At 44.5% G+C, this 27,495-nt stretch overlaps 1 protein-coding gene across 2 annotated transcripts in view; it reads right to left on the bottom strand.

Moving 5' to 3' along the window:
- LOC147897308 (ubiquinol-cytochrome C reductase UQCRX/QCR9-like family protein) overlaps positions 1-26,495 on the bottom strand; it is a 46,172-nt gene extending 19,677 nt beyond the window's left edge. Inside the window, exon 1 of one of the 2 annotated variants that reach the window (XM_087380558.1) lies at positions 26,197-26,495. In XM_087380558.1, the coding sequence (XP_087236684.1) occupies positions 26,197-26,313 (117 nt within the window). In that variant the 5' untranslated portion in view covers positions 26,314-26,495. The remainder of the gene's footprint in view (positions 1-26,196) is intronic. The other variant, XM_087380556.1, reaches the window with a different exon arrangement.
- Positions 26,496-27,495: the final 1,000 nt, after the last annotated feature.

Here is a 27,495-nt window from a genome sequence, read left to right as displayed (position 1 = left end):
AGTAATGTGTGCCAACTATGTGCTGAATAGATCACCTACACGGGCATTGAAGACTATTACACCTTATGAAGCATGGAAAAGCAGGAAGCCTTCACTTTCACACATGAGAGTTTTTGGGTCTCTTGCATATGTTCATGTACCATCTCAGCTGAGACATAAGCTTGATGACAAGGCAATCAAATGCATATTTATTGGTTATAGCCAGGAGAGCAGAGGATATCGGTTATATCAACCAAATACTGGGAAGATTATTGTCAATAGAGATGTAATCTTTGCTGAACATTCAGCTTCTCCTCTTGTGGACTGCAAAGCAAAGCCAGATGTTGACATGTTTGATGCCTTTGAATCTTGGTTACCTCTGCCATCATCAGAAGAGGATTTTGACCAGCAACATAAGCCTCCTGCAGGCCCTCCACTAAGCAATAATCAGCCACAACCTCATGCTGATTTGCAGGTTTCTCTTCCGGCACAAAATGATCCCACTATTCATGATGCAGTTATTGAAGAAAGAGCTGTCAATAGACAGCAAAGGCAAGTTCCCAGATGGCTTCTTGATACATTGAGGGACAGGAAACAAGATCAGCCTTTTGCTGCCCGGACAAGATCAGGGAATAGACAGCATGGTCACTTTCTTGAGTTTGCACTCCTTGCTACAGCTTGCAATGAAGAGCCTCTGTGCCATAAAGATGCTTTTGACAGCAAAGAGTGGATGGATGCAATGAAAGCTGAGTTACAATCTATTGCCAAAAATGACACATGGGAATTAGTAGATCTCCCTCCCGGCAAGCATGCCATTGGAACGCAGTGGGTCTACAAATTAAAAAGGAAATCTGATGGCAGCATAGATCGATACAAAGCCCGTCTTGTTGCAAAAGGGTACACCCAACAACAAGGCATTGACTTTGAGGAGACATTTGCTCCCACATCCAGGATTACTACCATTAGATGTGTCATTGCCATTACAGCCCATCATCATTGGCAAGTGCACCAGCTTGACATCAAAACTGCTTTTCTTCATGGGGATCTGCAGGAAGAAGTCACTTTCAAGGCTGATTTGCAGCAGTCTTTTGAAATGTCTGTGAGGGAAAGAGAGGGGGTGGAACGTTGAGAGACACAGTGAGAGAGAGACACAAGGGAGTGTGGGTGTGTGAAAATGTGTTGAGCCACACCACAAACTCAAAGGTTTTATTAGGATTAGGTATTCACCCTATGACTGTCTTAAGTCAGTCATAGTGGTCGTAACATTTTAAAGGGTGGCAATGTGCCTTTACCCCAACAACCTCCCTCCTAAAGGCCAATGTGCCTAAAGGGGAGAAAAGAATAAAAATTACAGCAATATACAGTTACTGTATACAACACCATAAAATAAGAATGGTCTCATCCTAATCCCATGATGTGGCGACAATGTGCAAACCGCTCTGTAGGCAAGCTCTTAGTGAGCAAATCTGCAGGATTATCATCAGTATGCACCTTCACAAGCTCAAGCCGCTTGTCTTCCAGTACCTCCCTGATGAAATGGTATTTCACATCTATGTGCTTGGTCTTCTGATGAAAGACCGGATTCTTTGCCAACATGATAGCACTCTGACTATCACAATGCAAAACTGGCATATCTCCTGTAATGCCCAAATCTCCCACCAGCCGAGTAAGCCATATTGCTTCCTTGCAAGCCTCAGTGGCTGCAACATATTCAGCTTCAGTGGTTGACAGTGCAATGCATTTCTGCAACCGAGACACCCATGATATAGAACCTCCTGCAAATGTGAAAATATAACCGGTAGTAGACTTCCGGTTATCTGCATTCCCTGCATAGTCTGAATCTGTAAAACCATGCACCAATGCATCCTGCCTACCATAGCATATGCACAAGTCTTTGGTACCCTTGAGATACCTCAAGACGCCTTTCACTGCTTCCCAGTGCCGCTTGCCTGGATTTGCCATATACCTGCTGATGACTCCCACCGCAAAAGCAATATCCCGACGAGTGGCAACCATGGCATACATCAAAGAACCAACTGCAGATGCATATGGAACCTTGGCCATCTCAGCCTTATCATCATCTGATCTGGGGCTGTCCTTACTGCTAACTTTTAAATGAGGAGGCAACGGGGTACTAATAGACTTCCCCCCTTCCATTTTAAACCTCTGCAGTACTTTGTAAATGTACTCCTTCTGTGACAGAAACAAAAGTCCCTTGGACCTGTCACGAATAATCCGCATACCAAGAATATGGTTTGCATCACCCAAGTCTTTCATGTCAAAAGACTTATGCAGTTGCTTCTTTAAAGCACTAATCTCCTGCTGAGATTTGCTGGCAATCAGCATGTCATCCACATATAGAATGAGTAGCATCAAACTGCCATCCTTTGACCGTTTGGTGTACAAGCTGTGATCGGTCTCACACCTATGATACCCTTGGGACTGCATGAAGGCATCAAACTTCTTGTACCATTCTCTTGGCGCCTACTTGAGTTCATGCAAGCTCCTCTTGAGCTTACACACAAGCTGCTCTTTCCCTTTAACAGCATATCCCTCTAGTTGACTCATGTAGATCTCATCATAGAGATATTCGTGAAGAAAAGCAGTCTTCACATCCATCTGACATAAATCCATGTCCTCATGAGTAACAAGAGCTAACACTGCTCTCAAAGTAGTCATCTTGACTACAGGGGAAAAGATCTCATCAAAGTCAATGCCCTTCTCCTGCTTAAATCCCTTGGCAACCAATCTGGCCTTATACCTCGGTAAAGCGTTTGAATCCACTTTGACTTTGTAAACCCACTTGCATGGCAAAACCTTTCTGCGTGCAGGTAGCTGCACCAAGTCCCATGTATCATTATGAAGTAAGGAGTCCATTTCTGACTGCATGGCTTTCTCCCACTTCCTTTTCTCTGTTCTTCCCATAGCTTCCTTGAAGCTGGAAGGCTCACCACAATCTGTCAGCATGATAAAATCAGCCACATTATTGGCTCCTGGAACAAACCTGTCAGGAGGGCGTTGTACACGGGTGCTCCTCCTAACAAAATGCTCCGTATTAGGCTGCTGTCTAGCCTGTTCGTCATGCATGACGGGTGGCTGTACCACCATATCTGGCTGTTCTACAGCGCCATTTGCTGGCATATCCAGTGGTGCATCATTGGCAAAATTGTCTGGCTGATTTTCAGCCTGTATACCCTCTTGAACAGGGTTATTTACAGCAGCCTGCTGCTGCATATTAATGGGCATTCTTTGCTGTCCGACATCATCATATACAACCCTCCTGTATTCCACAGGTTGCACGGGTTCTCTATGTACACAATCCTCTTTAAAGATGACGTCATTACTGCGTATAATCTTCCGTTTGACGGGATCCCATAACCTGTACCCCATTTCACCTTCGTCACCGTAACCCATGAAGATGCATCTGAAAGACTTTGGCTCCAGTTTGGTGCGCAGTTCTTTGCGTACATGAGCAAAGCACTCGCAGCCAAACACACGTAAGTGCTTATATGAAGGTGGCTTGCCAGACCACACCTCCTCTGGCACTTTCAACTCCAAAGCCTTGTTCGGCGACCTGTTAATTAGGTGAACTGCTGTTTGCACGGCTTCTGCCCAAAAGCCATGGGGCAATGCAGCATAAGACAACATACATCGAACTTTCTCCTGAATAGTTTGATTCATCCGCTCACTCACACCATTTTGAGATGCATTATGAGGGGCTGTGAGTTCCTGTTTAATGCCCTTAGCTTCGCATAACTGTACAAAAGCATGTGACACATACTCACCCCCATTATCGGATCTGAGGCATTTCAACCTGCGTCCTGTCCGATTCTCAACCTGAGCGACAAACTTCTTGAAAGCATCTAAGGCATCGCTCTTATGCTTCAAGAAATAGACCCACACTTTGCGTGTGGCATCATCAATAAAAGTAATGAAATACTTTGCACCCCCTAGTGATAGCTGTGGCATCTCACACAAATCAGTGTGCACTAGATCAAGCGGTGCTCTATTCTGGGGAGTTCTCCTCTTATGAGGAGTCATAGAATGCTTTCCAAAAATGCAATGATCACAAGTAGGCAAATCTGAAAAAGAAAGAGACGGCAGATAACCCAAACGTGACAGTTCTTGCATTCCTTTAACGGACATGTGTCCCAACCGGCTATGCCACAATGAAACCTTTGGCAGCTCGGTTATGGCAACAACATGATTACCTACACTGGAAACATAAAGAGGGTACAAGGTATCACTCTTATAACCCTCAGCCACTACAACCTGGCCATCAGTAATTACCCATTTGGAATCCCCAAATGTGGTGTGATAACCACTGTCATCCAACAAGCCAGTGCTAATCAGATTTTTCTTGATTTGCGGCACATGGCGAACACCATCAAGCATAAATATGCGTCCGTCAGGGAATACTATCTGTATACTGCCAATCCCTGCAATCTGACATGCATAGTTGTTCCCAAGGTGAACAACTCCATGAGTACCTGTGTAGGAAGTAAACCACTCCCTATGAGGCGTAACATGAAAAGAAGCACCTGAATCCAAGAGCCAGGTGTGCATGTCATGGCCATCAACAACCAATGTATGTGCAATTACAGCAGAAGAACATAATACATCATGTCTGTCACTGTCACTGTCCTCTGCTACAACATTCACTGCATCCAAGTCATCTGCCTTGGCCTTGCCTTTGCCTTTGCTTCCACTGCCTGCATCCTTTGTTTCAGCCTTCTTGGCTTTCTGATCCCGTATAAACTTGAAGCACTTAGACTTCACATGTCCCTTCTTGCCACAGTAAAAGCATTCAATATCCTTTTTGCCACGAGAATGACTGCGGGATTTGGACTTGCCCGCAGATCTCCCCTTCTGCTGAGTCCTACCTCTTTCCTGTACCTGCAAAGCATTGGAAGACTTGCTGCCCATATTATTCTTCCTGCTCATCTCCTCCATAAGGAGAGAGCTCTCCACATCAGCATACATAAGAGTGACATTTGAATTTGACAGAGTGGTCTTGAAAGTGTCCCAACTCTTAGGGAGGGTACACAACAAGAAAGTAGCCTTGAACTCCTCATCAAGGTTCAATCCCTATGCGATAAGCTGTGTAAAGATGGCATTGAACTCACTCAAGTGTGAGGTCATAGCTGTACCTTCCTTAATGCGAAGGTCGACAAGCTTCTTCAACCAATAAACCTTACTGGCTGAGCTCTTTTGGGCATACAACTCTTCTAGCCTCTGCCATAGGCCATAAGAGGTCTTTTCTGCCTGAACATTGAACACAAGAGAATCAGTGAGAGTAAGCATGATAGCTGCCCTTGCGGACAAATCAAGCTCCTCCCACTCATCATCTGCCATCCCAGATGGCTTGACACCCTTCACCCTTATGGGCTTAGAAATCTTCTTTAGCAGAAGTACATTCAAACACTGTTCTGCCCATAATGCATAATTGTGTGCTCCTTCCAATTTCTTTATGTTCAATATTGAGGATTCACTTCCCCCTGATGCCATATCAGACAAGGAAAGTGCTTGACTCCCTGTAAGTCAAAAAATGACTAAATAAAATTCTGATTTCTCAGAAAACCTGCTCTATCAAGAGCCAGGAGCACTCACAATAGTGCTGTTTTTTACTGTCAAAAAAATCTGCAGCAAAACAGAAAATTTTCCCTCCAGTCACTGTACCTTCTGACACACTGTACCGTGCTCAAATAGGCATAAAACTTTTTTACTGTCAAAAAAATCTGCAGCAAAACAGAAAATTTTCCCTCCAGTCATTGTACCTTCTGACACACTGTACCGTGCTCAAATAGGCATAAAACAGTAACTACAGAATGCTGCAGCTGTTCCACAAGTGTTTTATCAGTGCATCATCATCTGACGAAGAACAAAACACTGCTGTCCTGGACACTTCTCCCACCTCAGATGAGGTATTGCACTGATTTTATATGCATAAACCACTTGTCATACACTGTTTTGTCCACTGAAAAAAGCTCCAAACACCTCAGCCTGTCACAAACCTGCAACAAAGTTCGGGACAAATCCCAACCAATCACCCTTCTGCCAAGGGGATAAAAGGCATCTGAAGTTCTCAAACAGTAACTCAAGTGCTCACAAGCAAAATCTGGGCAAAAGCCCCTTGATTTGACACCTGTACCAAGTGAAAAACACCCTCAACAATGAGGTAGCATACAAAATTCAGCGCTCTCCTGGCACTTTCACCTGACAATGTAATGTATAAACTGCCTGTGTGCACAGTAGCAACACAGATCCCAACGTACAAACACCAAAAAGGAAGATCTTTTGAGCACTGTCAACGATGGACAGTTAGGGACCGAGTAAACTCGATGCGCCCTGGCCAAGCGTGGCTCAACTGAGATTTTCTAAGTGCTGTACACAAAATGTGACCTGCAAAGAAATGTCACTGATACACTGCGGAAAACGAGACCAATGTGAGCCCTGGCTCCACACTACCTCAAGGCATACACTGCATACACTTCCAGGCAAAAGCCCTTTGAAATTGTCACCCGAAAACTGAGATTTGCACTCAGCAAAAGCATAAAAGCCCTCTGCAAATTAAGGCATCTGACCTTCCCGAAACAAAATAACTGTGCAACCACCACACACTGTGGCACTAGTCACCTCAAGCACGAGGGACACGAGTGTACTTGCTGTACCTCAAACACAGTTTTAGAACTGAAAAATTCCGGGAATGCATCAAGAAAAAAAACCTCGTTGTACTTCTGTACCTGCGTGTACTTGCAAGTACCACGCAAAAGAGCAGAGTGCTCTTCACTCTTTCTCCTTCCCCAAAAAAAAATTTCTGTGCCTGCTGTACCTGCAAGTACCTGCTGTGCCTGCACAGTGTACCTGCTGTACCCTGTACTTGCGAGGGCACGGATCCCAAAAAAAAATTTCAAAATTTATGTACCTACGAGGGCACGGATCCCCAAAAAAATGTCGAAGGTCTGGCTGAGGGTACAGCCGGTACGGCTGTACCTGTACTTGCACGCGTCCGTACAGCCAGTACGGCTGCCTGTCGCGGCGTCCGTACAGCCGGTACGGCTGGCTGTACGGCTGGTCGCGGCTGCTGCCTTGCAGCCGGTCGACTGGCTGCAGCCGCTGGCTGCGGCTGCCTGGCTGGCTGCGGCCGCCTGGCTGCTGGTAGCAGCTAGCTGCTGCTGCAGCTACGGCTGCTTGCGCGCCTGCTGCGCGCGGCGGGTCGCGCACCTGCTGCGCGTGGCTGCGCCCTGGCTTGCTGCTGCCCTGCTCGCTGCTGCCGCGCCCTGCTCGCTGCTGAGGGCACGAGGCCCGAGGGGAGAGGGAGGGGTAGACCGGAGTGAGAGGGAGAGGAAGGCTCTGATACCACTTGTGAGGGAAAGAGAGGGGGTGGAACGTTGAGAGACAGAGAGAGAGAGAGAGAGACACAAGGGAGTGTGGGTGTGTGAAAATGTGTTGAGCCACACCACAAACTCAAAGGTTTTATTAGGATTAGGTATTCACCCTATGACTGTCTTAAGACAGTCATAGTGGTCGTAACATTTTAAAGGGTGGCAATGTGCCTTTACCCCAACAATGTCAGACATGGGACAGCTTCACTATTATTTGGGCATTCAGTTTGCTCATGTTGGGGGGGGTATCATGATGTCTCAGTCCAAGTATATTGGACAGCTCCTTGATCGTTTTCAGTTTGAGGATTGCAAGCCAATCTCTACTCCAGTGGACCCTGGCTTCCAATTCTCAGCTCATGATGGGAGCCCACCATGTGATATCACTCTTTATCAGCAGGCTGTTGGTGCCTTATTTATTTATGTTACACCAGACCTAACTTGCAGTATGCAGTATCTCAGCTCAGCAGATTCATGCACATGCCCAGTTCACAGCATTGGCAGGCAGTGAAGAGAGTCTTCAGATATCTCAGAGGCACTTAGGATTTAGCCCTCTTCTATGGTGATCAGGGTTCACTTACCATGCATGCTTACACGGATAGTGACTGGGCAAGATGTTCCGACACCAAAGTGTCACATATTGGCAATTGTTTTTTGCTTGGCAATTCATGTATCTCTTGGCTCAGCAAGAAGCAACCAACAGTTGCCACGTCTAGCTGTGAGGCTGAGTACAGGGCAGTTACTTACATATCTTGGTATTCGCCAGACATCCTCCACTATTGTCTACACTGACAGCCAGAGTGCTTTGACCATTGCGCATAACCCAGTGTTTCATGCGCGTACCAAGCATATTGAAGTTCACTATCATTATGTTCGGGAGCGGTTTGTCAGTAGGAGACGTAGAGTTGTCCTATCTTCCCACACAAGACAACATAGCAGATATGTTTACAAAGGCACTTCCTCGTCCCAAGTTCGAAGTCTTTCGACAGGCTTTACACTTGGTTCCCTTTGTTACATGATTTGACATCCCTTGTACATTCATAGGTGGCTATATCCTTTTGGATGAACATGTGCCACCATGACTAGAAAATACCAGGTATTCTGAGACGTTTCCAGAGTACTTCAGCCAATCGCATGGAGGGGGGTTTGTAGGCCATCCTCTGGTGGTTCTAGTGATGCCCTATAGGCCATGGTATGTGCCTTGTAGGCATAAATAAAGACACTTATAGTGTTAGTGTCTTTTAGGCCACATAGGACACTTAGTCCTATGTGACACCTAGGACTATAGTCCTAGGTGTAGGTTCTTGTACCTTGTACTCTTTAGTTAATTCAAGTGTGACGTGACGGGAGTTTTGCAACCCTTTCGTACCTGCACTCTCCCTCTTTCGTACGATCCATCAGTTGCTGCGAGCTTTGATAGGATATTATTAGGTGCACTGTTTACTAGCTTAGCAAAGACACACATAACAAAACAGGTACTAACCTTTGAGAAGATCCCGCTAGCTAAATCTGCATCTGTTTCTTCTTTGGGACTTCCCTCCATCTCCACATCGCATTCTGATCACCATCTCATGTTGGGGTTAAGGCCTTGTGCCACCTCATATACATTTTTTTTAATTACAGGTTACAGTGTGAACACGGTTCACTCTGAACCGGTTCCACCCTAATGCCTATCCTAATATACTCTTGAGGGTTGTGGTGTGCCCTAGTCTCTGGATTCACACCCACCATTCCTGTGGTTAGTCTTACTCTCTCCTCCACGCGTTTCCGCTTCAACTGGTATCAGAGCAAGGTTCGGAGAGTGTGGTCGTTGTTGAGAGAGTCTCTCGTTCTATAGCTCGAAGCAAGCTTTGTGCACTCTCATGAAGCAAGCGGATTCTGGAGAAAGTTAGAGAGAGTCTTTCATCTTCGCCTATAGCTCGTGAAGCACGCTTTACGCACCCCCATGAAGCAAGCTTTGCGCACGCTTTGCTGCCGCTTCCTGTGATGCCCTGCAATGGCTCAGACCGAAGAAGCTCGATGATTTGAACTCCTCGTTCGTGAGGTCCGCAAAGCGGGTGAGGCCCAGCGCTTTGAAGATTTCGAAGCGTCTTTCTTCTCCGGAGCCCTATCAGCCACGTAGTGCTTGCCATGCCTTCCGTTCCAGGCGTCAAATAGCGGAGCCCTATCAGCCACGTTCCAGGCATCAAATAGCGAAGCGTCTTTCTTCTCCGGAGCCCTATCAGCCACGTAGTGCTTGCCATGCCTTCCGTTCCAGGCGTCAAATAGCGCGGAGAGCCTGCTCTCTGACTCGAGGTCTTCAGGGGAGTAAGACAAGTGATCGGCTGCCGCAAGTGCTGCTGCGCAGCAGAGCAACACACAGAGAAAGAGCGCCGAAGCCGGTCTGGCCTTCACTTTCTACGCTACAGGAGTGAATCCCCGTTCTAAAGAGAACGTCTACAGCTTTGCTCCTCTCGCTTCAACTATGGAGCAAACCATCTCATGGCTGGCCCATTCGACGGAGGTTCGATGAACCCCGCGTTTTCTTTTGGCCCGGCATTGGTCAGCTGGAATTGGGAGCACCACTGCATATTCTGGGCAGAAACTTGAGGATTGGGTGCACATCGTGGTGCATTCTCCGAATTTGGAGAAATTGCATGCAAGAAATTTGGGGCTTTTGACGCTAGAGTGCTTGTACGCACTTGTGGGTGCCTATTTGACGAAATTTTCTTCAATAGACGCCAAAACAAAGGGCTTTTGCTCAAATTGGTGTTATTGGCCGCTGTAAACAGTTTTGAAGGGGATTTACATGTCTATGTGTCAAATGCAGTGACAAAAGACGAGATTTTGCAATCAGTTTTGGAGAGTGGACAACATTGCATTAAGTCACAGCACGTGACTTTGAGGCTCTCTGTGCCTTAGGTGTATTTATTTGCTTCTACTTCAGCTTATCATTATGTCTTCAAGCAAAGAAGGCAACTATTGGAACATCGAGAAGTTGGAGGGGAATGCAAATTTCTCTTATTGGAAGAACCAAATATATAATGTGTTGGTCCAAAAAGATCAAAATATGCCTATCAAGTATAAAGGGATCAAGCCCAATGAAGTTAGTGACCTTCAGTGGGAAACCATGAATGAGAAGGCCAAGAGTACCATTCTTTTGACCATCTCAAAGAAGATCTACTTCAATGTAGAGAATGAAGCCACCGCTTACAGCATATGGAAAAAACTTGAGTCCCTTTTCGAGAGTCAGAGTGCAGCTAGTAAAGTGTTTTGGTTGAAGAGGCTTATGAAACTAAGCATGAAAGAGGGGACAGCCCTCTCACTTCACCTCAATGAGTTTCACTCTATATTCAGCCAACTCACAAATCAGAAAATGAATTTTGATGATGAGGTGAAGGCCATTTTTCTCGAGTACCCTCCCTGACAGTTGGGATACTTTTGCTACAGCCATAAGCAATTCAGCCCCTGCTTTCACAGGATTGTCATGCCAAGATGTGGAAAGCGCTCTTCTGCAGGAAGAGGTGAGGCGTAAGAATAGCAGTGAAAATAAGAATGCAAATGCATTGGCTGTGGGCAGAGGTAGGCAGCAAAATAGAGGGGAAAACCAAAATAAAGGGAAATCTCGCAGTCAGTCCCGTCCTCGGAAGGACCTTGAATGCCACTACTGCCATAAGAAGGGGCATATTAAAAGGGACTGTTTTCAGCTGAAAAACAAAGGCAAGGATAAGGAAAGAAAAGAAGAGGACAAAGATGTGAAAAGAGATGCCAAAGACACCAAGGGCAAGGCTAAACTTGAGGAGCTCAATGCAGTGATTAGCAGTGATGAAGATAATGACGATGTCATACTTGTTGCCTCCTCTGGTGATAGTTCTTTTCTTGTGGCCAATGATGGCTCATATGCACAGGATTGGCTATTAGACTCAGGTGCATCCTATCATGTTACTCCTCATGAGCAGTGGTTTGCTTCGTATGATGCAGGGAAGAAAGGATGCGTGAAACTTGGGAATGATTATGCCTGTGACGTTGTTGGTATTGGGGACGTGCATCTAAAATTCCCAAATGGTTCTGAATTTGTATTGCACAATGTGAGACATGTGCCACAGCTCAGAAGAGCTTGATATCCACTGGGCAGCTTGATGATGCAGGGTATCTCACCCAATTTGGTCATTCTATGTGGAAGGTGCTTAAGGGAAATATGGTTGTGGCCAAGGGCTGCAAATCAGGCACCTTGTATCCACTGTATGTTGAGGGTGTTGATGCTAATGTAATCCATGTGACCGAGCAGCCACACACTTCATTGTGGCATAGCCGGTTGGGCCATATAAGCCAGAAAGGAATGAAAATATTGTCTTCTTTGGGTTACTTGCCGAGACTTAATTTTTCTGATTTTTCAGCATGTGATCACTGTATTTATGGCAAACATAAGCAATCAGCCCATAAAAAGGCTGGAAATGTTAAGCAAGAAGTCCTAACTTTAGTACATACAGATGTATGTGAAATGCCCAATCTTTCTTTGGGCGGTGCCAAGTATTTTGTCACCTTTATTGATGATGCATCAAGGAAGATATGGGTCTATCCCATTAAGCATAAGAGTGATGTGTTCAAAGTCTTCAAGACTTGGTTGGCACTTGTTGAGAATCAGACAGGAAAAAAGCTCAAATGCCTCAGGTCTGATAATGGAGGGGAATACCTCTCAAGGGAATTTACTACATTTTGTGATGAGAAGGGGATAAAGAGGGAGTTGCCCGCTCCCTACAATCCTCCACAAAATGGCGTGGCTGAAAGGGCAAATAGGACCATTCAAGAGAGGACTCTTAGCATGCTCTCACAAGCAGGATTGACCCATGGTTTTTGGGCAGAAGCTGTCAAGACAGCAGTACATCTCATCAATAGGTCACCCAACCGGGCCTTGGATTTGAAGGTACCCGAGGAGGTGTGGTCCGGAAAGCCACCCTCTTACAAACATCTCAGGGTGTTTGGCTGCCAGGCCTTTATGCATATCAGAAGGGAAATACGCAGCAAATTAGACCCAAAGTCACGCAAGTGTATCTTTCTTGGGTATGGTGACAATGGAGAGATGGGTTACAGGTTGTGGGACCCTGAATCTCACAAGATTGTGAGGAGCAATGATGTGATTTTTCGAGAAGATAGGATGCAAAAACAGCCTATCAATACCATTGGAGTGAGAAGAGTCATTTTTGAGGAGGAAGGACCTTCAGCACAACCACAAAATGCCAATCAAAATGCTGTCCAAAATGGTCAAAATCAGCAGCCACCTCCGGCTTTTAATGCTCCATATTATCCTCCACATGAAGAACCACAAATGCAGCCTGAGATTCAGCAAGATGTGCTTCCAGAGCAGGCTGTACAGCCCCAAAATATGCAGGAACTGCAAGTAAATCAGCCACCTAATCAAGATGGTTGGGTTAGGCGGAGCACCAGGGTGTCTCGGATGCCTGATAGGTTTGTTCCAGGGGTGAATGCACTTGATGATTACATCATGGTGACAGATTGTGGTGAGCCCTCGTGCTTTAAAGAAGCCATGAAGAGGGAAGACGCAAAGAATTGGCAGAAAGCCATGGTTTCAGAAATGCAATCTCTTGAGAAGAATCAGACATGGAATCTAGTGCAGCTGCCTGCAGGCCAGAAAGTCCTACCATGCAAATGGGTTTATAGGTTGAAGATCACTCCAGGGGATGCTAAGCCCAAGTACAAAGCAAGATTAGTTGCTAAGGGGTTCAAGCAGGAAAAGGGAGTTGACTTTGATGAAATTTTTTCTCTTGTAGTCAAGATGACTACATTGAGGACTGTTTTAGCTTTGGTTGCTTGTCAGGACATGGATCTTGTCCAAATGGACGTGAAGACGGCCTTCCTTCATGGAGACCTTCACGAGGATATTTATATGCAGCAACCAGAGGGATATCAAGTCAAGGGAAAAGAAGGGCTTGTATGCAAATTGCAGAAGAGTCTCTATGGCCTCAAGCAGGCACCCAGAGAGTGGTATCACAAGTTTGATGCTTTCATGAAAGCACAAGGATTCAGACGGTCTGATCATGATCATTGTCTCTACACTAAGAAGACAAGAGATGGTAGTCTTCTTATACTCATTCTTTATGTGGATGATATGCTTATTGCTGGGAAGTCATCTATTGATATGAATGCCTTGAAGGCAAAACTGCACAAAACCTTCGATATGAAAGATCTTGGTGATGCAAATCACATTCTTGGTATGCGGATTGTGAGGAACAGGTCAAAGGGTTTACTCTATCTTTCTCAAAAAGAGTACATTGGCAAAGTTCTGGAGAGGTTCAATATGGATAAGGGGAAGGCTTTGAGCACACCATTGCCTCCATATTTGAAACTCAGCCAAAAGGACAGCCCTCAGTCAAATGATGAAAGGGCTAATATGGCCAAGGTTCCTTATGCTTCTGCATGTGGCAGTCTGATGTATGCCATGGTTGCTACTAGACCAGATATTGCTTTTGCACTGGGAGTGGTCAGTAGATATATGGCTAACCCCGGTAAGAGGCATTGGGAGGCAATTAAGGGTATATTGAGATACCTTAAGGGGTCTCAAGATGTGTGCATATGTTTTGGCAAGCAAGATGCACAAGTGCATGGATACACAGATTCAGATTATGCAGGGCATGTAGACAATCGTAAGTCCACCACGGGCTACGTGTTTACTTTCACAGGTGGTGCTATTTCATGGATATCCAGGTTACAGAGATGCACAGCATTGTCTACCACGGAGGCAGAGTATATTGCAGCCACTGAGGCTTGCAAGGAGGCCATATGGCTTTCACGTCTGGTGGGAGACTTGGGTTTTTCAGGGGATATTCCTTCTTTGCATTGTGATAGCCAGAGTGCTATTATGTTGGCAAAGAATCCGGTCTTTCATCAGAAGACCAAGCACATTGATGTTAAGTACCACTTTATTCGTGAGGTATTGCATGACAAGTTGTTAGAACTTGTCAAAATCCATACTGATGATAACCCTACTGATCTTTTCACTAAGACCTTGCCAGCAGAGCGGTTTGCACATTGCAGGACACTGATGGGTGTTGGATAGGCCTTGTACATTTTATATGTACTTGCTGTAATTTTTTTTTGTTTTGAGGCACATTGCCTTCAGGTGGGAGGTTGTTGGGGTTAAGGCCTTGTGCCACCTCATATACTTTTTTTTTTATTACAGGTTACAGTGTGAACACGGTTCACTCTGAACCGGTTCCACCCTAATGCCTATCCTAATATACTCTTGAGGGTTGTGGTGTGCCCTAGTCTCTGGATTCACACCCACCATTCCTGTGGTTAGTCTTACTCTCTCCTCCACGCGTTTCCGCTTCATCTCAGCCATCCAACGATCCTTATTCCGTGGATAATCTTTCCACTGATCAAGCAGAAGACATCCAAAACACAAGCCTTCTCTCCTCGCTTTCTCTTTTTGCTTTGGGGTCAAAGGAAATTTTGACCAAGCCCGCGCTGCCGTTGGAGTTACGTTTCTTTTCACCCCAATCGTGGTACTTGGTTTAGAAGGAGTCTCAATTGGCTAGGCCTGCTTGGCTTGGCCACTAGGCTGTAAGACGCTCCCTTTACTAACCCACTTCTTCTTAAACCCAGTTTTCTTCAGGTACACATACCGAGTCCAACCCCGCACAAACCCACTTGGTATGTTTTCTTTGGCATCCTCATACTTTAATTGCTTCATCTAGCGTGTTCGCATACTTAGCCCGAACTTCCATCTTGATCCAATCATTCAATCCAAAAATAATTCTTTTACGTATACCAACTGAGGTAGAGGTTCATAAACTTTCATTCCACTTTCTATGAATTTATCAGCGTATTCAGCACTGATAAATATCTTTGACGAAGGTTTCTATACTGATCCCAAGCTCGGGATGCTTCGTCAGGAGACAAGAAGTGTTTTCTAAATTCTTTCTTGCTTGGACCCCTCCCAAGTTGTCATGTGCACGGATTGGTATCTGATGTGTCCTAGGGTACACAAGACTAGCTCAGGTAGCCTGGGGAGGCTTAGGGCTAGGCAGGCTTGATTCTCGGGTTGAGTGGCAAGGGTATGAACCAATTAGAGGTCTTCGCTACTTTTGGCGCATTGGGCTCGAGTCTATATAAGGGACCCAGAGGTTTAGTTCTCAAAGAGCCGATGGGAACAAGTCTCATTCCCACGTGCTAGGCTTGATCCTAGATTGAGTCGCGGACACGCGCCTGCATCTTAGCGTAGCCCAAGGCTCAGCAGCAGAATCCCAGGCCTCTAGGCACCACCTGGTGGTATGGGGCACTAGGCTGGTTAGGCTCTGGTTGGGAGTTCGTGCCAGTAGCTCAGCTCGTGGCTTGGAGGGAACATCTCCTGATTCCATATCACATCCCGTATATGTCATGGTTGGGTGGTGAGCAGCCTGCTCAGATCCCTCACATTTGGTGTGTCCTTGTGTTTGCTTGCATATCAGAGGTTTCAGGAGTGTTGGGGTCGTGTCAATTGGTATCAGAGCCAACTCCTGAGGTAGGAATCTCTGTCACGAGTAAATTTGGACATGATTTCTCCAGGTATGGCTCAATTTCGAAATTCATGTTCATGCCCTGCAAGTGCTTGTTGGTTCATCGTTTAAGGGTTGTGGTTGCCTAGATTGGGAAAGAAGGAAAAGGAGAGAGAGAGAGAGAAGGGTGAATTCGAGGGAAGCAGGGTGGAGTGGAAGAGAGGCTGAAAGAAGGGACACTTGGTAGGGAAGAGCTTTGGAGAGGATCGTTAGTTCAAGAGGATGGCACAAGGAATGAAGGAGGAGCAAGCTGCCAAAGGGAAAGCCAGGAGCTAGGACGGAATGGAAGGCGGCGTGCATCCTTCCGGATGAACACTAGGGATGGCGGAAGCAGGAAGAGGTGCGCAGCAGATGCCAATCTCTCAGGACTGGGTTGGACGCAATTCAGGTTGGGAAGGCTAAAAAAAAGCAAAAGCCCTACTAAAAGTAGGGGTGTGCTTTTTGGGAGTCAAGACTACAATAAGCCACGGATTATGGCGTTGTTGTCGTGGCGGCCATCTCTCACGCTCCAGCTCAGCCCCATCATGCTTGCAGCTAGCTCTTCACTCGCCATCTCCGAGTAGAACCCGTCAGCCTAGGCTGGTTCACTGCAGTTGTCAGTACGGAACAACCCCCCTCTCAACGCCTTCCAGTTCGTCAGCTCGCTACCCCTCTACTTCATCGTTTTTTCCTCCTAACGCAATCCCGTGGCAATTCGCTGCTTGCTGCCTGCTCTTGGATTCCATCTTCACTGCTGTCTACCCTTTCCTCGTGTTACCCTTTCCTTTTCCTTTCTTCCCTTACTCCACTTTCTTCATGGCTGATTCAGTAGACCCCGGAGTCGCTATGGGTGATCAAGATATGAATTACCATGCAGATGATGACCAGGGCCTTTGCGATGATTTGATTACAAAGACTGCCTTCAGGGAATTCACCACTGCTCTCAATGAAAAGTTTGAGCGGGTTCATGCGAATCAAATGGGGTTGACACAACAACTCCAAAGGATTGAGACTTCACTCTCACTTTTGACTAGCTCTATTCAAGCATTCACACATGTGGATGCTTTGGCTTCAAATATCACTCCAGATCCTTATCCCAAAGATCAGAAATCCAAAACCAAGGAGGTGGTTCACACTTGGTTGCACAAGTGGCAAGTACACTTCCAGTTTCATCCTTACCCCGATGAAAAGAAGATGCAGCTTGCAGCAGGGTATATGTCAGGGAAGGCTTTATTGTGGTGGAAGGAACTCCGACCAAGCTTCCAACATGGATCGAATTTGAAGAGGTCTTCAGGAAAGAGTTTCTGAAGGAGGAGGAAGATTACGATATCGTAGGCAAGCTCAAGGCCCTGGATATGTCCAAGCTGAATTTGACTTCTAAGGTCTATCTTTAGAGATTTCGTGATTTGCAGACCAAAGCTACAAAGATGGATCATGCCACCTTGTTAGGTTCCTCTGTGGATGGTTTGCCTGACTCATACAAGTTACAGATCAAGAATAACAAGTGTACTACTTTGCAAGAGGCCATGAACTATGCGTGCATCTATGATGATACCATAACCAACGCAAAGGAAACCACTACTGCCGACACGAGTGGAAAGAACAAGAGGAGGTTCTTCCAGTCAACAACTGGTACCGGGGAGTCGAAGTCAATAACAACGCCTCCAAGAAGAACTCGACTCAGACGAAGAATGGTCGAGCCCGTTTCCTACGCACCTTGAAGTTAAAGAAAGGACATTGCTTTATATGCGAGAAACGGAGCCACACGCAGAATGATTGTCCTAAGCGCAAAAACCAGTTGCAAGCGCCGGGACCAAAGCTCCATGCGGGACAAGGTACCAAAGCTAAGGGAGCTAACCAAGCTTTGATGACAGGTAGTAAATGTCATTACCTACCCACTTTCTTGTAATTGCACTTTTAATAATTCGTTATTTGGCCCCCTTGACCTTTTCCGAGTTTATGGAGATGTAAGGGACCAAAGAGTTCACATTCTCTTTGACCCGAGCAGCTCTCACAATTTTGTTAATTACAAACGAGGATGGGACGCCTAGTGATCACACCTATGAGGTGCAACTTCCAACTGGGAAGCAGTTTTGGGATCGCAAGGTCGACGCACTTTTCCGAGTTTATGGAAAAGGGACCAAAGAGGTCACATTCTCTTTGACACGGGCAGCCCTCACAATTTTCTTAATTACAAACTTGTGCAGAGGATGAGGCTGTCCACAACACCTAGTGATCACACCTATGAGGTGCAGCTTTCAACCGGGAAGCAGTTTTGGGACGCAATGTCGACGCACTTTCTATCCGGATTCAAGACTACATAGCTGCTCTTACGTGCTATGTCATGCACTTGGAACATGTGGACTTGTTAATCAGAATAGAGTGGTTTAAAACCCACAATATTCGGATTGGATGGAAAGAGCATACACTCTCTTTTTTGGATAAGGACACCCAATTTTGTATTCAATGTGATAATATTCCCTCTTCTCAGGGACCTATCGAATATAATAAACACTTCTCATTATGCTGTGTATCATTGTGTTTTGATTCTGCTTTCTTCATTTGTTGTATCTGTTAATAACAAAAATGATTTAAGCGTGTTTGAACACTGTGAATTGAGAATGTTGTTGGATGATTTCATGGATGTATTCCTTGCTCAACTGTCGAAAGATTTACCTCCACAACGGGCAATAGATCATCGCATAGATTCAGTACCTGGGGCTCAACCTATTAGTATTCCACCTTATAGAATTAGCCAACTTGAGGAGGATGAGTTAGCTTCACAGCTACAAGATCATCTATATATGGGCTATATTCGCCCAGTAAATCACCATGGGGTGCACATGTCCTCTTAAGAGAGAAGAAAGATGGTTCGTGGAGAATGTGTGTAGATTATAAACGATTGAATAAAGTGACAATTAAGAGTCGATATCGTCTTCCTCGTTCTGATGATTTGATAGACCATTTGGCTAGAGTGAAGTACTTCACTAAGATTGATTTGTGTACGGGTTATCACCAAATCCGTATGTATGCTAAACACATAGATAGAAGTTCCAAACTAGGTATGGCCACTACGAGTTTCTCGTATTACCTTTTGGTTTGACCAATGCTTCTCCTACCAATGCTCCTGCTACCTTCCAGCAAATGATGAACAATTTGTTCCGAGATTTTTTGGGCAAATTCGTTATCGTGTTCTTAGATGACATCTTGGTATATAGCCGAACGCTACAAGATCACATTGGATACCTCCGGATTGTCTTAGTTATTCTAAGACAACATAAGCTCTATGCCAAGATGAGCAAATGTGACTTCTTTATGAAGGAGATCATTTACTTAGGACAAGATTTATTCTGAAGGTATTAGCATTGATCTAGATCGTATCTAGAAGATTTTGGAATGGCCCATCCCTCAGACAGTGAAACAATTTCGTTCTTTCCTAGGATTTACGATTTTTCTACGGAAGTCTGTGCGTAATTATTCGAACATCACGACACCCTTGACCAACATATTGAAAGGTCGTGCACGCAGGTCTACCTAGCCGATCTCTTGGAATGATGCATTGAACAAGGCTTTTGAAACCTTGAAGTTAACTATCAAGGAAGCTCCTATTCTTGCATTACCCGATCCTACCCAGCCTTATGTTTTAGAGGTCGATGCGAGTGATTTTGCGATTGGGGCAGCTTTATTCCAAGAGGACAAACTTGTAGCTTTTGAGAGTAAAAAGCTAGACGACACCCAATATCGTTGGTCCACACTAGAAAAAGAACTATATGCAGTTGTGTATGCTCTAAAGGTTTGGAGACACTACTTGAATGGTTCGAAGTTTCTTGTATTGACAGATCATCAGTCAATCAAGTATGTGTGTGACGGATCTGAATTAAGGGGACGAAAGACTAGATGGGCAGAGTTAATGCAAGATTTTGATTTTGAAATACGTTATCAAAAAGGTTCCATGAATGGTGTGGCGGATGCCTTAAGTCGAGTCAAGTTTGTAAATACTATGTCATTTACGGAAATATCCTTAGACCTATTTCAATCCTTGAGGGAGCTTTGCGCAACTGATAGTCATTTCAATTCTTATTGGCAGAAAGTCCAGGATGGGAGCTCCATGACTTAGGGATTGTGCCATCTACGATACACGCGGCGGGAGGTCAATGGATGATTAGGAACGGCTTGTTGTTCTGAAATGGCTTTAAAGATATGTGAGCCAGATGTTTTGGATCTTCGATCCAAGATTCTCTTGAAGTGTCATGATGCTCCTAGTGCTGGACATCCAGGTATACATCGGACTCTATCTCTTGTGAAACACACCTTTCATTGACCTAAGATGCGTGCATTTATTAAAAACTATGTGGTAGGTTGCTAGGTTTGTCAAGTTACTAAGGCAGATTGCCTTAGAAGCGCGGGTTTATTACAGCCATTGCAAATCCCGAGTAATAATTTCCATGGACTTCATTTTCGGTTTGCCTAGAACACGCAAGGGTCATGACTCCATTTGGGTCATAGTCGACCGTCTGACAAAAATGGCTAGATTCTTACCTACTAGATCGACCATATCAGCTGTTCAGTTGGCTCACGAGTTTGTGGACCACTTGTTTAAGCTATATGGTTTGCCTTCTAACATAGTCAGTGACAAGGACTCAAAGTTTACAAGTAACTTCTGGACACTTTTTTTTGAGAAGTTGGAAACTACTCTAAGTATGAGTTCCCCAGATCATGCACACTCTGATGGCAGTACAGAAAAGGTCAACCAATTGGTTGAAGATATGCTTCGGGCATATGTTTCTAAGAGATAGTCTTCATGGGAAGATTATCTCCCCATGATAGGATTTGCTTATAACAGTGCAAAGCATTCGAGTACTGGTTACAGTCCTTTTATGCTTATGTACGGGTTTCAACCTAAGTCGCCAGTGATACTGCAAGGACATTCTTGCAAGACATGCAAGAAATGTTGCAGTTTGCCAAGGAGTCTATTAGAAGTGCCCAAGCTTGAGACAGATTTTATGCTAATAGACATCGTTCACCTAGAGAGTACTCTGAAGGGACGATGGTATATTTACGTATTCCCAAAGAATCCAAGAGCCTAAGTACTGGTTTGGTTCCGAAATTATCCCCCAGATACTATGGTCCTTTCAAGATTATTAAAAGAATTGGACCAGTTTCATATAAACTAGAATTGCATCCTGATGTCTAAGTACATCCAGTGTCTCATCTTAGCAAACTGAAACAATTACTGGGTGCGGATGATCAACTTGTTTCTCCTCAAGAAATAGTAGAAGTTACAAATTTGACTTTTATTCCACACGAACCTGAGAGTATTCTTAAATTTCGTGAAAGACAGATTCGTAATAGAACTATCACGGAATACAAGCTCACGTGGAAGGATCGTGTTGAGGAGGATGCAACTAGGAGACATTACCGGACCTCCAAGGGACATTCTCGGGTCTTTAAGCAAACTCAAGAGTGAGTTCTTAGAGGAGGGGAAAGTATGTCATGTGCACGGATTGGTATCTGATGTGTATTAGGGTACACAAGACTAGCTCAGATAGCCTGGGGAGGCTTAGGGCCAAGCAAGCTTGATTCTCGTGTTGAGTGGCAAGGGTACAAACCAATTAGAGGTCTTCAATAGTTTTGGCGCATTGTGGGCCTGAGTCTATATATGGGGCCCAAAGGTTCAGTTCTCAGAGAGCCCATGGGAGCAAGTCTCATTCCCAGGTGCTAGGTCAGATCCTGGATTGAGTCGCGGACGTGCGCCTGCATCTTAGCATAGCCCAAGGCTCAGCAGCAAATCCCAGGCCTCTAGGCGCCACCTGGTGGTATGGGACACCAGGCTGGTTAGGACCTGGTTGGGAATTTGTGCCAGTAGCTCAACTCATGGCTCGGAGGAGACATTCCTGATTCGAGATCGCATCCCATAGATGTCATGGGTGGTGAGCATCCTGCTCAGATTCCTCACGTTTGGTGTGTTCTTGTGTTTGCTTGCAGATCAGAGGTTTCAGGAGTGCTGGGGTCGTGTCACAAGTAGATTCCTATGATGATTGATCAATCTAGTATCATCTATTATCCATGAATGATGCTTCAACAATCAACATGTGTCATGAACTAAGTTCTAACTTCTAACTTCTAACAAGTTTGAAGTTACAACAATCTGAAGTTTGAGAGGGAGGATGGAGAGGTGAGAAAGGATGGAGAGGTAGAAGGAGGATGGGGAGGTGAAAGAGGATGGAGAGGTAGAAGGAGTCGGAGGAGGATGGGAGGTAGGAGGAGGATGGAGAGGTAAGAGAGGAGAGGTAGTGGAGGGATGGAGAGCTGAGAGCAGGCTGAGGATGGAGAGCAGCTACCAGCCTCAAGGCTGGAGGAATGGAGAGGAGAGCAGGCTACGGGTGCCAGGGCCCGAGAGGCTGGAAAGCAAGAGGATGGAGAGCAGCAACACCGGAGGCACCGAAAACGACAACAAGAGGCGACGAATCGGCAAAAAACGTTTTAATCAAAAGAAGGAAAAAACAGTTTAATCTCAGTTGGATCCAACTCTCTTGGGAGCCATAAAGAAGATCAAGGACCAATATAAGCACTATTGAGAGCCCGAAATTGGGAGAGAACATATAAAAGCACTGTTTAGAACCCAAATAGTACACAGGGGCATATAAAAGCACTATTTGGGTTCAATATATCAGTGTGATAGAAGGATTTCACTGTTCATACAACAATACACTGCTGTAACCAAAATACCACCCTATAAGGGTGAATATCAGTAAGTCTCCCTCAATTTAGCATAGATTGGGAAGTATGCGACTGTAGTACCAAAAGCCCCAAATTCCAGTCTTGCCCTAATTTTGCAGGTCAAATTTTTGAGAGAAAACTTGAAATTTCCCACTTGATTAGGCGATCCTTATGCTAAGAATGAACCAGAGCCAATCAGGTGTAGAAATTTGTAATATTGCACCTGGATTGCAAGAAATCGCTAGAATATTTGGCAAATAGCTAGCTGTTGCAACTGTATTTCGAATTTCTCAGTAACAAAAAATCAGATCACTATCAGACTTTATCAACTGCATCCATGGAGCTGGGCGACCATAGGCACTAAAGCTGACCCGAAATGGAGTTGTAATCTGAAGTTCGCAGCAGTTCTTCTATTCCAGACAGTCAAATTTGCTCATAACTCCTCCATTTGAACTTAGATCTCCACGAAAGTTTAGGAGCAGCACCTAGAGGCTATGGCGACCAGAACAAGCCAAATATGACAAAATTTGGTGCATTTTACCAGGAGATCGTTGACTGACTGTTAGTTCCACCTGCGTCTGGATTATGACTGCAATTTGGGGTCAAAACCTAATAATTTCATGATTCCAGCACATCAGGAAATCAAGAGTTTTCCATTGATGCAAAAAACCCCAAAATCTTGCACTTTGACAAATAGGGCTTTTTACAGGCTAACACGTGGCAGCTGTTGACAGAGACACCTTCCTGCGACAAATTTTTGCACAGGGTAGGGAAGAGGCTCAAGAATCCATGCTCCAATTTTCAGGCAAAAATGGAGTATTGACCACTAAATCCCAAGAAAATGGCTCTGATACCAATGCAACTAGACTAGCCTACAGCCAGCTAGTTTTAGCTTAGTACAACAGCCTAGGTGTGAGGAATGGACAGCAGTGAACGCTAAATGTGTAGAACAACAAGAGGATATCAGACTTTATGTGCAAATCACCATGTGTACCTGGATTATGTGTTGAGTCTTCAGCTTGTGATGGGCTGCACAAGCAACAGGGCTAAGAAGGAAGATTCCTAGGTTAGGAGAAGGCATCCTAGTTCAGCTTAGAGCTATTCAAGCTTCAGCTGTAATGAGTGACAACAGTTTGCATTAAGAAATAAATTGCGTACATAGTACAACAGAGCCCCCTTTTATAGGTGTGGGCCTGGCATCAATTACAAGTCTACTTATGGGATGGCGAGCCGAAGATTACACGTGGCAACTTATGGCCTCACCATTAAAAGCCACTTATTACTTAGCCATTTAAAGGCCAATAAAACCAAAACTGCTAAATAAAATTAGCCTTTGCTACACATTGGCTGAAGCAAAATTGCTTTGCAATTCTTAAAGCTCCTATTTAGGTTGAAGCTTCACAAGATCTATGAAGTAGCACAATCAACTAACCATCTAATCAACGTAGCCTATAACATCTTACAATCTCTCATCTGTCAGCCCATCCGACTCTAGGTGAAAGGAGATTGACAAGTGCAACTGCATACCAAAGTCCGTAAAAAATACCCGCAAGAACAATGCTATGGTCGTCCAGCTTTTTGTCTCAAATCCCAATGAGCGCCTAATTTTCTAAAATTCACCTTTTAAAAGAACACTGATGATGACCGCCTACAACTGAATCATGAGCTACGGGCAATAAAGCTGTCAGGTGTGTGAGAAGAATACACAGCCTGCTTTTGAAAAACAGCCAGCCATCATGGATAACAAACTCCCCAAGACAATGGTTATTCATGACCTTGAGCCAAAATTACCAAACCCGGGAGAATCATGGTAATGATTCTACAGATAGTAAAAGAAGGCTCATGAAGCACACCAAACCGTTTTGACTACAAGCATTGGCAAAAATATTCTCCTTTCTGAGATAATACCTCTATACTACTATTCCAATGAATCTGGTGCTCTGAACACTGACCACTGGGCATGGGCATAGTCTATAGCCACCTGAGACACTGATGATCAGCCTTGATGGTGAATGCCTGCCCATACGAGAATGCTTCCACACCTTGAGGGCATGGATAACTGCCAGCAACTCCTTGTCGTACTTAAAGTCATTACCAATAAGTTCCCAACTCTCAAAAGCAATCAGAAGCCCATCTTGCTAAAGAACTATGCCGATCGCATACTGGCTGGTATCAGTAATAAAATCAAAGGGCTAATCCTACAGTGCCATAAAAAGATAGGGGCTGATGTAACTGCTTTCTTCAAAAGCTGAAATGCCTTAAAGCTGAATCTGTAAATATCACCTTCAGCCTACGTCAATTGAGCCCTTTAAGGAGATTCGTGATCAGAATCACATACTCTGAAAGCTTGCAAATATGCTTGCGATAGGCCTGACATAAACCCATGAACATCTGCACCTCGAGTTGTCTAGGGAACCTCCCATTGATTTTGGCAGGATCCAAACTGATTCACTAGCCTTGACGATATACCCAAGATAATCTCAACAAAAAAACAGACTTTTTGGTATTAATATACAAATGATTATCTTTCAAAATCTGTAACACCTGCCTCAAATCATCCTTATGGTGGGCCCCATCCTGGGATGAATGTGACATCTTGGTTCCTTTTAAATTGGCATACCAATCCGACTGTCATGTGCAATTTCAGGACGACTATGTGTCAAGCATATCACTAGTTGCTTTATAGAGGTATGCATCCACTTCCACCGAAGTGTAAACCTACTTAGTTTCCCATATGGATGTTGTTTTGCACATTGAACCTTTGCAAAACTTCTATTGAATACTCCTAGATCTTTGCCACACTCCCAAGCAATAATCCATCAACCCCAACTATGGCATGTCATGATTGCATACCCAAGCATAAGCTGCCCTCTGGGTTTCTTGCTGACTGACAAAGAATAGCGCATACTAATATCATACATCAAATTTCCAAAGTACATAAAGCAAGCCATACCTGACAGGATTACATGGAAAAGACTGTACTAACCCCTTTTTTAAGCTTTTCCATATCAAAAAATACTTAGGCACGGAGTCGCATCAAAATGCGTGCTCACTCTAACGAGAATTCACCAGATAATCGAAGCATATGCAAAACCTCCATCTCTACAACTTTTTTAAACGTTATGACAACATCTGTGATCGTAACTAAATTCACAGACGTGAAACTTGGATTGAAAAACATGGGGTCTAGATTATTTGTAAACACCATACGAACATTAGCAGTTTCTTTGGCGCATTGGTAAAGCGATGGAAAAGAAGAGCACAACTGCCTTTCTATTAGATTATAGTTTCACACCTAGGAGGAGCACATTCTTGTGAATCCAGTCGCTGTGCCTCCTCCTAAAATATCCCGTTCAACACGGTATTATAATAGGACTCATTTGGACACATGAAAAGGTCACACAGGTACATCTAATCGCTAAAAGTGCTTGATCCATGCCGGCTTTCTCATTTTTCTGTCCGCATTGCATGTTCAACATGTGCTGATCAAGAGGATGCATGGTTCACCACCAAATCCTCAGGCTCAGCGATTTCTAAGGAATCCTCTGGTCTAAGAACGCAAGTGTAAACTACGAACAATAAAAGGAAGAAAAGGGACCTACACGCTCTCCGACGAAGGCACCTGCAAGGATGAAGGCAACGTAGACGGAATTCCTTCTGGTGACAAGTTTGAAGGCGGCATCGAGGACGCCTATCTTGGATCCTTTGGGTCTGTCCATAGCAGATGTTTGCCCGCGTGCCTGTATGCCTTTCGACAACGCTACAGAAAACAGGATCGCCCGCTCTACGCTCTTCCCTCAAAACAACGTTTACGCGTTGCCCTACATATGTCAACCTTAAGGGTTGACTTAGATTATAGGACCCCATGCAATGTGAAATGTTCTCGGATACTTTTTCGCACTCACTCTCCAGTCATTGGGGCCTTGCTGTGGCTCGCTATGTGAGATTATTGCCACTCTTTAGATGTAAATGTAAATGTAAATGTATGCTATGAAGTGGTCTGTCCAATACGTGAATGAAGTCACGGTTGCTTGTTATGTTTGTCCATATGTTGTCCAGTTGGAAGCCATATACGTTGAATTGTAGTTTTAGGTTGAATTACTCCATCATTTGTTGAAGGTTTGTCGATTCGGGTGTGGTTTTGCACATGTCGATGTTGAAGTCTCCTACTAGTATCGTAGGTGCCTTTGATGAGCCCATGTTTGCTAGTATTTTTTGGAGGAATGATATGAACATGTTGTATCTCCAAGTGGAAGCCATATACGTTGAATTGTAGTTTTAGGTTGAATTGCTCCATCATTTGTTGAAGGTTTGCCGATTCTGGTGTGGTTTTGCACATGTCGATGTTGAAGTCTCCTGCCTTTGATGAGCCCATGTTTGCTAGTATTTTTTGGAGGAATGATATGAACATGTTGTATCTTGGAGATGGTGATCTATATATATTGAAAATTGTGTATTCTTGATTGTTTGTTGTGATGTTGATGCATGTAATCTCCATTCCTTAGTCATTGTATGTAGTGAAACTATTTATGATGGTGGGTTTTTTTAATTATGGTGCAAGTTTCGAAGTGTCAGTAATTCTCGATTATGTTGAAATTTTCGACTATGTGTGGTTGTCCTAATTTTGTTCTTGTTTCTTGCAAGCATATGACATTCGAATTCATGAGAAATGTCTTGTGAGCAATGTTCTATGCATGTTTTGGGAGAGACCTTGTGTTAAGTGATTGAATGATGAGCTCAGAATTGTTGACTCCCTTGAGGTTTAATCCGTGCAATGTTTTCCACGTCGCTTTTTAGTTTAGCCTTGCCATCTCATTCTTCACATTGTCTTGGACGTAAAAGTTATCATTTTGTAGTGGCTCCAATAGGTATATCTTTTGTATTTTCCTCACACCCGATAG

Source organism: Dipteris shenzhenensis, chromosome 10, assembly GCF_047967505.1.
Source record: "Dipteris shenzhenensis isolate YYH24624 ecotype China chromosome 10, Dip_SZ_1.0, whole genome shotgun sequence".
NCBI classification, from domain to species: Eukaryota; Viridiplantae; Streptophyta; class Polypodiopsida; order Gleicheniales; family Dipteridaceae; genus Dipteris; species Dipteris shenzhenensis.
The sequence above is the reverse complement of the archived record's forward strand: the minus strand, read 5'-3'. Positions and strand labels throughout refer to the sequence as shown.